At 41.6% G+C, this 13,757-nt stretch overlaps 1 protein-coding gene across 1 annotated transcript in view; it reads right to left on the bottom strand.

Moving 5' to 3' along the window:
* IL1RAPL2 (interleukin 1 receptor accessory protein like 2) overlaps positions 1 to 13,757 on the bottom strand; it is a 390,109-nt gene that overhangs the window by 173,468 nt on the left and 202,884 nt on the right. The window contains exon 4 of the mRNA XM_086756375.1: positions 1,524 to 1,710. Coding sequence (XP_086612501.1) covers positions 1,524 to 1,710 — 187 coding nt within the window. The remainder of the gene's footprint in view (positions 1 to 1,523; positions 1,711 to 13,757) is intronic.

The following is a 13,757-nucleotide window of genomic DNA, read 5'->3' as shown; positions in this document are numbered from 1 at the left end:
GAACAAAGACCCTTCCATTCCCTTTCTTGGCCAGCACAGAGCGTCGTTGATGTGAGTTTGTACATGCCTCTTCCCTAGACTGATTTCTGCTCCTTGACAGCTGAAGATTATTCCTGCCAGACCATTTTTGCAGCGTGCTCTTGCAAAAAAAAAAAATGAGATCTTCAGTGATCTAGTGTTCAGTAATACCTACGTAGACAGAGCAAGAAACAGCTTCTCTCTGGTACCCTTTTTTCTCCAAGATTTCAGACTTAACTGAATGCATGTATTTTATGTATGAACAGCACTGAAGATCTCCACCCATATACTAACTTCAATGGCTGAAAGAAAAACTTCGTTTATACTAACAGTGGGTTATGGCACATGTTTTGTTACTATAAGATAGAACATGTGAGATTTTTGTAAAAAATAGATGACAACTTTTACAACTGCTCTTTTCTAATACAACCTGCTAAGGAGGAAAAAAAAATCTACAGCTCTGCACATATTACTTATTTCACACAAAATAACTATCTTCAAAGAATGTCATTAAGGTTGGCAAGTCAAGCACTCAAAATTTAACTAGTTTGTGTGTTTCTATCTTCATTACCTGAACCAAGTTTGTCCTCAACTAATACTGCCTTTATCCCCGCAATCTAAACTCCGTTTTCCACAGCCCCCACTGAGCTCTTCCTCTTGCCCAACTATTTCTCATTCCCTCTGTCTCTCAGCTTTTCAATCTTCTCCATTGTTTCTTGCAGCAACTTGTACCCAGGGGCTTCTCAAATATCAAACTTTGGTCCAAGTCCAAAAAATGGGTAAAATTTGCCAGACCTTGCTGTGGTCTTGGTACCTGACATTTGCCTGACAGCCCATATTTTAGTCGTTCTCCTGTTTTCTTTAGGAGCTACAGAAACACATCACCAATACTTCTGCTGCTGAAAATGCTGTGTGATACTTGACAGGCCTTGGAGAAGGTGCAGCCACCCAAGTTACCTGCCCAGCAGCAGAAGTATCTAACAGACCTCAGTCAAGATTAACAGGCCTCAGTAAAATTACTTGATGAACCTTAGCAAAAGTAAATGTATCTCTGTGAAATTATCCAGCAGATTTTAGTAAAAATTAACAAGCCTTGGTGAAATTACCCAACAGCCTTCATAAAAATTAATTGTGTAGCACTACCGAAGCTCATACACCTTTGGCTCCATTGTAGGTTGCCTCTCTTTGTTTATACAGCATTAGGTAGGAAGACATCTCACTAAGGTGGAAACTTGTATAGAGGCACAGTGGTTTGGGAACTTGGTACTGCTTTTAGAGAAATCACATAACTTCCTGCACGGATCATCCTCATTGATGCCAACTTATGCTGGACAACGACTATGCTGGGTAGTTTTGCCTATACTTTAGTATTACTTCTGTAATACTGGGAAAGCATCCTCTAGACCAGTCACAAACCGCTGAAGGCTCAGAAAAGGCCATCAGACTGAAAATAGTGGAAGTTTTGTATAGTTCCAGCACAATAACAATAAGACAGAAATAGTTACCTTGTACCACGCCACATCTGGCTCTTGACTGGCTGTTTTGTAATCCTCGATATCAGGACAGGAGATTGTCTTCCTCTTAGTGACTTCTGATTTTTCCAGATACCTGATCTTGCTGTTGTAGCAAAGCCCAGATTCATTCTTAGCTACCGTCAAGGACATAGACACCTTCATGCAATACGTTGAATTTCTGCAGACATAGAAAGATGTTTTTATTTATCCTACCTTCTTTTTACCATGTTTGCTTCAGCACAGTAAGTTTCTTTGTTAAGCTCTCATCTTCACAAATACTTCAGCGACACATTCGAATAGTGACTATCATGCTGTGCATTTCCAACACAGAGGAATTATTAGAAAATGCAGAGGCTCATTTCTGATTTACTATGAAGAACTCTGTAGAAATTTTGTTTACAAGTGATCTTTTGAGCTTGCAAGTCTATGAGTACAGACCTGTTGGCATCTCAAATGTTGGTCAGGATACACCATCCCATTTCCTTTAAGTCACACACGCTCCTCCTCTCCCTCCTTCTCTCCTGCCTTCAGGAGATTTCACTCCAGTATGTAGTGCTATACGTTTGGGAAGAAGGGTTATCTGCACACCATGCAGGAAGAATTCCTCCCCCGAAGGAACTGCTCTATACAATCCTACAGCACATGACACTGCAGTGGGTCAACCTTGACCGGCTGCCAGCCGCTCTCTCGCTCTCCTTCAACAGGATGGGAAGGAGAAAATAAGATGTAAAAGCTCATGGGTTGAGATAAAGACAAGGAGATAACTTACCAATTACTGTTACAGGCAAAATAGACTCGACTTGGAGAAAATTATTTTATTTAATTGCAAATTAAAATAGGTTTGGATAGTGAGAAAGACAAAAAACTAAACAACATCCCCCTCACCTCCATTTTCACTCCTCTACTTCTCCCTCCCCAAGTGGCGTGAGGGCCAGGATGGGGGTTGTGGTCCATCCTTAACGGCTCCTCCCTGCTGCCTCTTCCTCCTCATGCGTTCCCCTGCTCCCGCGTGGGCCCTCCATGGCTGCGGTTCCTGCCAGGAAACCCAGCTGCCCAGGTCCCACCATGGCCGCAGGGCAGTCTCAGCTCAGGGCCTGGGGCGCCTCCTCCCTCCTCCTGCCCGGCCCTCTGTGTCCCGGGGCTGTTTCTCACACTTTTTCCCTCACATTTTCCCCTTTCCCAAGGACGCCTTCCCCAAGGAATCACCAGCCTGGCTGAGGGGCTCAGTTGTGCCTGACCATGGGGCAGCTGGAACAGGCTGGAACCGGCCGTGTCCGGCACGGGGCAGCCCCTCAGCTCTGCTCAGAGGAGCCCTGCAGCCCCGCTGCCAGCGCCTGGGCACCAGCACTCAGCGCAGCGATGCAAGAAGTCAGACTGGTGGTTACATGGATCCATTTTGGCCTTAAAATCTTGAAAAATGTAATCCTTCAACCCTTCAAACCATTGCCTGCTCTATCACCAAAGAACCCTGACAGAGTTAAACCCAGGTGAGCGGACTGCGAGCTACACCTTGTTTTTCTGAATACCAGGGTAGAATAAACACAACCAGTCCAGCTCCTGTGCCTCAAAATAATGAAAACAGGATTAAATTAAATTCCTTCAGGCTTGCATCTTTAATAGAGCTATTAGACACACAATTTAAAAAAAAACCCAAACTGGTGTTTTTTGTGGTGTCACTGCATTTGCACTTTGCACAGGATCACTGCAACCCAGCCTGTCAGCTCCAGCTCTTCATTAGGTGTGATGGCAAACAGAGCCCTTTAAAAGCAAACTACAAAGTACAAGTGACAATATAATGAGGCTCTTCCTCCCATCGTGCATCATTTTGTCATTTTAATTGACTGCGCCACAACCAAAAAAAGCCTGGAGTAAACCCGACGTGCTGGGTGGTTCCTCCTGTCAAAGGGAGTTGTGGAGAGCTCTTGCAGGAGATGTTGCCGCTTTACCTCCGCCCCTTCCAGCACTGCAAACTGGTTTAGCTGAGGCAAGAGGCTGGTACGGCAGGCCTGGAACTGCCCTGCGCACCTGGAAAGCGATCTGCCAGTCACACCCTGGCACTAATGATACTGGCTGCTGACTGCCTCCAAGTAGACTCATGACAATGCTTTTAATTTAAAAAAAAAAAAAAAAATCCAACACACTCCATAACAAATCATTTCTTATCAAATGTGTCACTCTGTCAAGCAAGCCCATAGTTAGGAAGAAAATAAAAAGGTCTAAAGGGACGCTTCATCACTGCTCTAGGATTCATGCTAAACAAGGGCTGACAAAACACTGCGCAAATGGCTTCTTGTCAAAGGCGTGCCATGAGCAGGTATCTGCAGAAAGAGGGATTTGTAAGGCAAATCAACAGGCAATCTTCAGAAACCTCCCACTTTCAGCATCATTAGTGCTACGTATTCAGTTGAACCACAGACCTCCCCCTTCCTACTCCCTTCTCTTCGAAATGTCACCTGTACATTTATGTAATGACATTGGTGGATATTTTCTCTGTCCCTCTCCTCAGGGTGGCCAGGCTCACTTTGCACACTGCCATGGCGTCTTTCAGCTGAGATGCTATAAAAAAGTCTCATCCTCACAAACTGCACAAAACGCATTATGTCACCTGAAACAAAAGTTCTGTGGTCTGAAAATAAAGCATTATTTTGGGGAGGCTTTTCAGAAATACTTACATGATTTAAGGAATATATGTCAATTTTCTCCCAAACTATTTACTTTTGAAAAGGGTTTACTTTTTTTTTTTGTAGGAAGAAAACAAAACATATTTGAAAAGTTTCAATGTTTCCTAATACAGCACTGAAAATCCACAAAATATGGATACAACCACTCAGTATAATCAATAGTAATTAATCAGTAAGGATTATTCAACTTTCCTGAACGGCTACAAGTATTACTGAGTGCAAATAAGGTCACATACGCTCAGTAATAATGATCCAGGCTAATCAAGAATAATGACTTTGAATAGTTGTCCATTACTTGGTGTTATTTAACAGTGCTGTATTTTCTGCTAACAATCTTGCATTATTTAGATTGTATTTTGAACAGCGCTGGAGGCTACTTCTATTTAAAATGCTTCCTGGAACCACAACCTAAAAATGTAGTATTCTTTTCATTAGTTACAATTAGAATTTAGTCGAATTGAGAAAACTAAGTGCCTGGTGAGCGCTATCACTTTTGTTCACACTCCATGACCGAGACAATAAATCTATTCAGGCTGATGACGAAGAAAGCCCTCACTAAGCCAACAGCAATAGACTTGAAAGCTTTATGAATGCTTCTTTGCGAGCCACTCGCATTAGTGCTACTGCTGGTAATTCAGAACAGGGCAACTTCTGCAGGAATTCCAGTGAATGAAGCGGTAGCCTTCATTTAATCTAGTCAGTTTGGGATAACAGTTACATTCCAGTCATGTAGAAAAGGAAACAGCAGTTTGATCAGCCTCACTGCTTTGCTCAGCTTTGAGGCAGAAGTCTGAGAGTTGAAGTTTGCAGAAGACGTGAGCCATTCCTCCCTGTGCCAGGCCAGCTGCTCCCCGGGATGGTACGGATCTCCCCACTCAGTCCTCTGAGCAGGCAATGGGTCAGTGCCGACTTTTTCTTAGAGACTCCCACAGCTACAGTGTTTCTGTCAGGAACTGATCCTGTTTGTTCTATGCGGGAATGAGTAGATGAACCTGTTAATTTTCCTACACAGATAAAAAAACCCTTGTACTTTGAACTGTAATTTGCAGAAGAATGTGCATTTGTGCACTGGCACATGGGAATGTGCTGTCTTCCCTCCCTTGTGGGCCCTGGGGCACAAAGGGGCTCTAGAAGGTGACAGCTGGAGGAAGAACTCAGGAAGGGGACCACAAAGCAAGTGATGGTCACTACAGCATTGTTTTTACCACCTGGGTAAACAGACAGGAACATTACAGTGCTGGCCACCACGCAGGTCACTGAGGTGAGGGGAACTCACCTATAGGTCCCTCAGGAAGCCCATAGAGCTGCTGTGCTGGGAGGGATCCAGCTCTTTCTTTCCAATTTTCAGGACCTCTGTGTCCACAAGGGCTCTCCTTGATGAGCTGCATTTCACTCGTTTATGGTAAGGGTCTTTTTTAATGTTTTCTTTTTTTTAAAGGTGTGGAGACTGACTAGCGTGAATCCTACATTTATTGCTTTTCTTCTTTTAAAAGCTAAACAGATGGCCTATGAATTATAAAAAGGAGGATTGACTTCTGGTTTCAGTACGTGGTCATGGACCTTGGTGGGGGAGGTCAATGCTCCCAGCAGTTTGCAGGCTGGCAGGAAAGGTTATATGACCGTATTTAATGAGGAAAGTTGGAACACAAGAAGAACAATAGATAACGGCAAAGCTGGCAACCTGGGTTTTGCTGTCAGAATCGGTGGCTAAAAGAAATAAAAAGGAAGCAGCTTCCAGGTGGATGGGGAAGATGCTGGAGGGTTTGCAGTGGTGATCTCCATATTGTGAGGCCAGGTAACAAGAGTTGTATATCAGTAGAGACTATTGGAACCCAAATGAACCTGGCACACTGCAGACAGCCCACTTTCCACATGTAAAGAAAATAAGTCCATGAATTTGAACATGGGTCTTTTAATAACTTGTCTTTTCTGAAAGGTTTCCAAACCATTCATTTTTCCAGGGGAGTCAATTTCCAATGGATACAATTTCTACAGGAGGCAGCAGTGGTCACATGGGGAACAGGAAGAGGCAAAAAATAAGAATAAATCACTCCATATTACAAAGAAAAAAAACTTAAGTGTCTCATGTTTTCACATTGAAAATAAGATCTGTAATTCCCTCTTTCAAGGGACTAGATATAAACTGGGCCTACTGTCTCAACTGGAAATGTGAAGAAGCGTTTAGCTTTGCCAGAGTTCACAAAGCAGTTTCCTTTGTTCTGGTGGCAAGGCATTTTGAAATCCCCAGGCCAGCTGGAACTGGCTCTGAACCATAAACTGAAGCCAGCTTAGAATCCAATAGAAAACCACATGGAAAATCAAGGGAGTTTAACAGGTCTCAAAACAAAACCAAGCAAAATTTTGAGTTTGGCTTGACTTCGAAGCAAGGGCAAGAGGGAAAAAGGGAGGAAATAAAGAAATGGAAAAAAAAGAACATTTGAAATTGAAGTGTCAATCCCTACATTGTTTTTCATCTTGTTTTGGATTCAAGACAATTCATCAGCCCTAAAACTGAATTTAAATTAGAGGAAATATTCACAAGTTTGGAAAACCTTTTTTGGCATTTGTGCTTCTGCTAAGTGAGGGCGGTTTGCTACAAGAGTCAATTAAAATAATTTTGTCTCTAGAATGCACGGAACCTTCCCCCCCATTTATAGATTTTTTTTTTTACAAGGAGGAAGGAGATAGCCAAGTGGTTGAGTTTTTTCTATCTACTAGATTGAAAATATCCCTAAATTTGAATTGCATATTTATACAAGAAGATTTGCAACCTTTTTTTTTTTTCCTTGCAGGTTCATTTTTCATTAAGGGTTGAGGTTTTTATTACATTCTAAGACTCTGGTCTTAGAACTAAGACTATGGCGATAGATCCAAAAGTTAGAAAGTGTATTTATCAAAGCAGCGCTCAGGAAACAGCACAGCACAGTTCAGATTTAGATTGCTCCCAATGTAGCTAAACATTCTGGCTGTTTTAATGACATTTTCATTGGCTCATTGAAATACGGCATGCAGGACTGTATCGGTTAACCCTTACGTTCATCTTCGCTCATTCCGAGTAAAAGCAGTAAAGGCAATAACTACACCACCAGCCAGCTTTGTCCACCTGAAGGTCCACAGTAATTAATGCACTACCAAATCCAGTACCAGCTACTAGAAAAATGTGGTGTGTTATAAGCTTTCAGACTTAATTGAGCATTTGTTTTCCTCCCTCTTCATGAGAATCTTATAAGTTTCTTCCTGTCTAAATTTCACACTTCACATAATGCTTACCAAGAGGTTTCATTGGCATCTGAGCTTGGTATGCTCAGATCAATGAGGTCACAGTTTGGTGAGCTGCTTAAAGAAAAATGAGTTATGTATTATCTTTTTTACACACAAATGTAACATCTTTGCTAAAAACAAATGGATTATTACTTACTCTTCCAAGGTTTCATTTAAGTGCTAGCTTATTTCTCAGTGACTATCACTGCTACATCTTTGGGGTCATCGTCTGGAAAAGATGAAATTTCTGCTTATGGTGTAAATCACTCTCAGAGGTTACAAATCACAAATCCTTCAAAGTTTTTGGATTTTGTTCTTCTTGTCAATTTGTCAAGACAGAAAGCAATGCCCAAAGAGGAACAATTTAACAGATGACTGCCACTGCTGTAGCTGCTCCCTGAACCATAGGCCAAGAGGTGCAGTGATTCTGCAGCTTGCGTGTGTGTGGTACCTGGCCTTGGCACAGCTCCACACATTTCTGTCCTGTATTTTGCTTACTTGTTGCTGTTATAACTTTAATTCTAATACCAACTCCTATGCATGGTAAGGAGAAATCTTAATCCCATGTTACCTCTCCCTTAATGTCTAACTGGTTTTCAAGATCCTACTAGTAAAAGAAAGTAATATAATGGAATGATCTCAGAAAATGACGTGCTAAAACAGTACGACGTTACAAATCCAATGTTCTTATATTATCTCTGCTTCCTTCGATGCTTCAACAGAGACCTGCAGGCCCCGTTCCCTTCAAGCAGAAAAAGTATCTGTGCTGAGCTAACCTCACTCTTAAGAATTTTTATTAATTCTGTACTTGTTTTCTCCTAACATTCAATCGGTACACAAGACTCACTAGAAACAAGACATCAGTTTGAGCTCGACTAAAACACACTACATGTCCCAGAGGCCCATCTTTTACCATGAAGAAAGGCTGTACCATTGCTATTCAAAAGAAACAACTCCTGAGCAAAGTCACTGAAAGGTAATTTTTAAAGCCTCATAATAATGACAGCTTGAAAAACAGATATCCAGGGATGTCTCCTCGAGTTAACCACCAGGAACAGAGTTCTCACTGGAGGGACTTAAAAGCAAGACCTGTACTCCTCACTGAGAGTTTAGTGCTGTTTAGGGATTTTTCAGGCTTCCTGGATACCAGGACAGAGAAGAAAAGATGTTTGGATCTGGCAGTTGGGTAGAGTTTCTCACAATTTGGTCTCTCTCACCAAAGCTTAGATCTAAGTTTACATTAAAGTTGGACTTCAGCTAACATCCTTACAAAGAGGGAAATGTGACACAAAAATGTCAGGACGTGCTTGTACAGTCAGTGATACAGCCGTAACAGCAACGTCATGATGTGAAAATTCAGGGATAATCTCTGGTATCATTTTTCTTAAGTCTCTCTGAGAACAGTAAGTGACAGCCAGCCTGATTTGCACATGGTTAAGGGTCAGGAGGAGCTACTTCTTTTCTGGTTGTCTTCACACACACATGCACTGGTCCTGCTGACCTCTGCACTGCGACAGAAGCAGTTGAAAACCAAACAAATCAGCAGTCATTCACTCCAACAGGGACTACCCAGGAACAGAGGGAAAAATCTCATAGCATTTAAGTTGAATCACACAGGTCAACAAGTTTCCCTACTTTTGTTAGGGTTTGGTTTTTCTAAGCCTTCAAAAATGTTAGTTATTAGAAATTTATGTATGAAAATATAATACAGAACATAGAAGAAATGCAGAAGCCAAAAGAACATCATATTTTCTAAGCACATCACAGGTAAATTCATGAACTATCTGGTCTCCATCAGCTTCAGCACATCCTGTTCTAGCAGAAGAAATCCTGTAATTGGCTGGATTTGCTCTCAGGGAAAATTTCTTTCTTGCCCTTAGGAATTACAAGGCAGTAAGGTGCCCTAAAGTTTGCTACTACAAATTACTAAGACCTTTTCACTTATTTCCTAATAATTTTCTATTAGAACTCTGGATATTACTGTTAAATTATACTGTCTTACTGAAAAGCCCCATTATGAATGGCATAAATCTGAGGCACAGGGACAACTGCTCCCAGGAAAGTATTAAGAAATCCCCTCCCAATAATTTGAATTTACAAAACCCTGTTTCTTAGAGCACTGAACACTTCCCTATTTATTTTTTCCACTACGCCTTTTTTTTTGTTAGACACCTAGCACACAAAACAAAAGTTGCATTCAGAATATCCATCAGACTTGTCTGCATTGCTAAACCTCACTGATTTTGTTGCCTCCGGGAACAAAACTTGTGGAGCACATCCTTCTTCATGCATGTAAGTCTTTTTTGAAGATGCAAGGAGGAAAAGCAAGCCCTCCTCAGCTTTTACACAGGCAACTGAGCATGTACACCAATGGATCAGTCATTATCTCATAGGTATTCAAGGAATGCTATCATGAAGAATCATGAAGTGAATGAACATCCTTATGCAGAACTGCAATGAGAGCTGTTTGAGTCCTGCAGCCGAGTCCTCCTGGCTGTGTCTTCCCTTAAGTGCTTTCCAGAAAAGAAGAAATAATCCTCCAGGATCACTTACCAAATACCAGTTTGTGGTTTGTTGGTTTGTCTTTGGGTTTTGTTTTTTTTTTTTTACCCTATGGTTCTGTCACCTTGTACTTTGGGCATGATGGATTTCTTCAGGAAACCTTCCATTTGTCTGTCCACTCACAGGACACACACAACATTGGCTGCTGAGATGTTATAGATGCAGCTGGCCTGATGTGGGTTTCAACAGGAGTGGTACCTGGGTAAGCACGTTCTCCTCCATTGTTATTTGGAGAACAGAAGGGAAATGAAAAGTCCCTGAGACGTTGGAGAGGAGATGGCTGAGGAGGGCTGAACATCTCGGCAATAGGCCTCCTGCATGCAAAGTTGACTGTATAAGGAAGCAACCACTCCACTTTGTGTCCTTTCTCTCCACCAGGCAAGGTTTGAAGTCCACCAGGGAAGGCACTTCTTCCATGAGCAACCAGCGACAGTGAGCTGAAACGTTACTCATGCGCTGTAGTACATGGAGCATTCGCTATGACAATCTTGGGACTAGAAGGTAGTGCCAGTCATTTTAAAGGTATCTAAAACTGGGATTTTACTATTAGGAAAACTGAAGGATACACAATATTCTAATTCTTGTGCATGCTGCTGCAACAGGGAAGTTGCTGGGTGCTCTCCAAGTACAGAGCAAAGCAGGCATTTCTGCTTGAAGCCCTGACTGCTCCTACAGCTTCTCATCAACAGTAAACACTCGCTTTCAGAAAGACAGGGGATGGATATTTTCTCTTACAAAGCTTTAGAGAAGGAGGGTGAGTGAGCAGAAATATACATAGCATCAGGGAAAAGAAACAAATCTTTCTTTTTTTTTTTTTCTGCAAGTGTAAATGTCAAAAGAACAGATAGAACTGATTTCTCTCAATAAAGACAATGTCATCAAAATGATTTGCAGGAGCACCATGAGATTTTACACAATTTTAGATAGAAAAGTAGAAACATTCTGATTCTACTTTCCCCTGCATTTTGATAATGCCAAAAGTTATATCTCAGTAAGTTAAATTTTATTTTATCATGAATCATATTGACTTTATACTGTATCCAGTCTAACATTGTGTTCAGGGATTGCATACCATATATCACAGGGATTTTGTTTATACAGAATCAGTCACTTTTAATGTGAGAAATGTCACACACTTTTAGTGCGTGACATTTAATGTTAGTGTCATGCAGACTCTGGGAAGACGATGCCATGCTGAATCCATGCACGTGCTCTAAGTGTGAAATTTAGCTGGCTTCTACAGACGTGCCTGGTACAGTACAGCCATGAGAGCTGATCACATACCAGTGCGCAAGTCTGAGAGGCAACTGTGAGAGTCTAATCCATCAGCTACTTAGATGTGCTCCTCTTGGAAAACTGATGATTAAAGACACTGGCCCACTAGAAAGTATAATCTTTGGATCTTTTCAGAGTCAGTCTATGGGAAAAAAAGCACTCGCCAGTGAAGCATATGGAAGGAGGGATGCTATGACTAAACTGGAATTATAACACTGCTTTCAAAGGGATTTGAGATACAAAAATCACCTTTGTCACGAACAGTTGAGCACTCAATAAAGCCAAAGCACTTGAAAATGAAACATTCTGTAAGATAAGATATTGCCACCAACAAAACGAATTACTATGTTAAAACACATATTGTAAGAACCATGAGAAAGCGACCTTACCCCTACACGTTTTCACATCATGACTTAGTCCAACTTTCCTGTTTGGACTTGGAAAGACCTCTTATTTCCTTTTACTTGGAAGCCAGACTTTCAGCACTCAGAAAAGTGGTGCAACTTTTCCTGGGATGATGGATGCATACAGCAGTCCAGGTTGTAGGCGTTTGAAACAAGTTCCTCAGCTCCACCTAACACCCACTGAAGTGAGAGCACACAGGTTATGCCGCAAATGAAGTTTTACTGACAGCCCCTCCAGGTTGTCTAAATCTGATTTTGATTTGCTGGTCATGCGCTCCACAGACATTCAGAAGCCGGAAGGCTTGAAAGCTACTATCAGTCTGTTCTATTAAAGCTCAGAAAGTAATATCTCAATATTTCACCAATGTCTCGGCAAAGGCTTGGTTCTTCTGTGCATGTCCATAGCAATGCCGCTCTCCATTAAGAACTGTGAGATAGGGACAAAGTAAGGGAAAAAGGATACGCAGATTTCCTACCTTGATTTGTTGGCAGTTCTCTGGCATCAAATGCTCGTATTAAAGACCTGCAGGCTTATTACCTCATAGGCATTCAAGGCCCTCACTCCCTTGTTATTCTACGTCTTGTACAAAAATGGAGGCTTAGCTTCCTCAGCCAGCCTGGTGAGCACAAACCTCCACCTCCTGCTTTCCCTGCACTCCCTCAAGGCCCAGACTTTCTACTCTTCAGATTCATATTATGGGAGTAGTTATTTTATTTCACCAACACTTAATTAACAGCAAATATACACTAATGTTTTACTCTTATTGATCTTGCTCTCGAAGCATTTATTCAGTACTTAGTTTATTTTGGAGCTGGGTCCAGTTACAAGAAAGGGCTCCAGGAGTAGCCTCTGGCTGAGGGCAAAGGTGCGGCTAAACTTTGCTGAGATTTCTTCCCTAGCTCATCTTCTCTTCCTTCACCAAGTTAAGAAGATCTAAGCAGGCCCAGTTCTCGTCCCCTCTTTAAAAAAACAGAGGCATTTAACACAGAAAAGCAAATGTATTTGTTCAGAGAGCAGCAGCAGCACATGATCTGGCAAATGACTGCCTTACATACTCAGAACTTCAGGGCCACTCTATGCATTTAGATCTCTTTTAGTTTCCATATTCAGTTTTGGTACACTTATCTCTGAATCTTTCAGCAAAGAGGGTTCAAACCAGAGTGCTAATGTGAAAATCCTAGAACATCAAATCTTTGTAACAGAAATGCTGGCAGCTTTATATAAAAGTAGCATTGGTGGGAGCTGGAATATTAATGGTGTATCCAGGACCTGCACTGCAAAGAGACCTCCAAAACACAGCATTTCCATACTGGGCAGTAAAGTCATGACCTAAATGTCCCAGCATTTATCTGGGAACTGTAACGAAATACACATCTATCCATGAGTCAAGATCCCTTTTGGATATCACTGGATCTTGCTGTAGTAACACCCCCGATCTAGCACAGAAAAGGCACCTGAGCACAAAGCAGATCCATGGAATTCCCATGGATTAGCTAACACAGCTCAACTCAGCACTTTTTTAAAAGTCCCTGCAGAATCAGGACCCCTTAACAGTCATGCTTAACTCGGGAGACAAATACCACACTTAGGTTTGCATCTGAGTGTCAGAGCAGCTCAATGTCAAAATGTATTGTGAGAAGAGAGAAGCTAGTTTTAATGCAACAATAATTTCCTCCTATTACACACACACATACCTGCCTATGGAACAATGTCTAATTGGTTAAAAGAGGAGAGGCAATATTTAAATTGCAGTATCAAACCTCTTCAGCCTGGAGAAGCAATCTCTTTCATTTAGGCTCCCCTAATATTCCTTAATTTTATCAGTATTACAGGTTCCTTTACAAAATAGACATTATGATTATTGAAGTGACAATTCTGTATAAGAAAGAATTCACTGACACATTTAATTTTTACCCATTCCAAATCACTGTCATATCAGTCTATCCTTCACTTGCTCATACCCACCTTTCTCAAGCAGCTTCTGAAAAATTCCTTCAAAGGTGCTCATGCCTTGATCTCACAAGCACGCGTGAGCAACCAG

This window comes from Chlamydotis macqueenii, chromosome 11, assembly GCF_036417535.1.
Source record: "Chlamydotis macqueenii isolate bChlMac1 chromosome 11, bChlMac1.mat, whole genome shotgun sequence".
Lineage (NCBI taxonomy): Eukaryota > Metazoa > Chordata > Aves > Otidiformes > Otididae > Chlamydotis > Chlamydotis macqueenii.
Note: the sequence above shows the minus strand (reverse complement) of the source record. Positions and strands in the feature narration are given on the sequence as shown.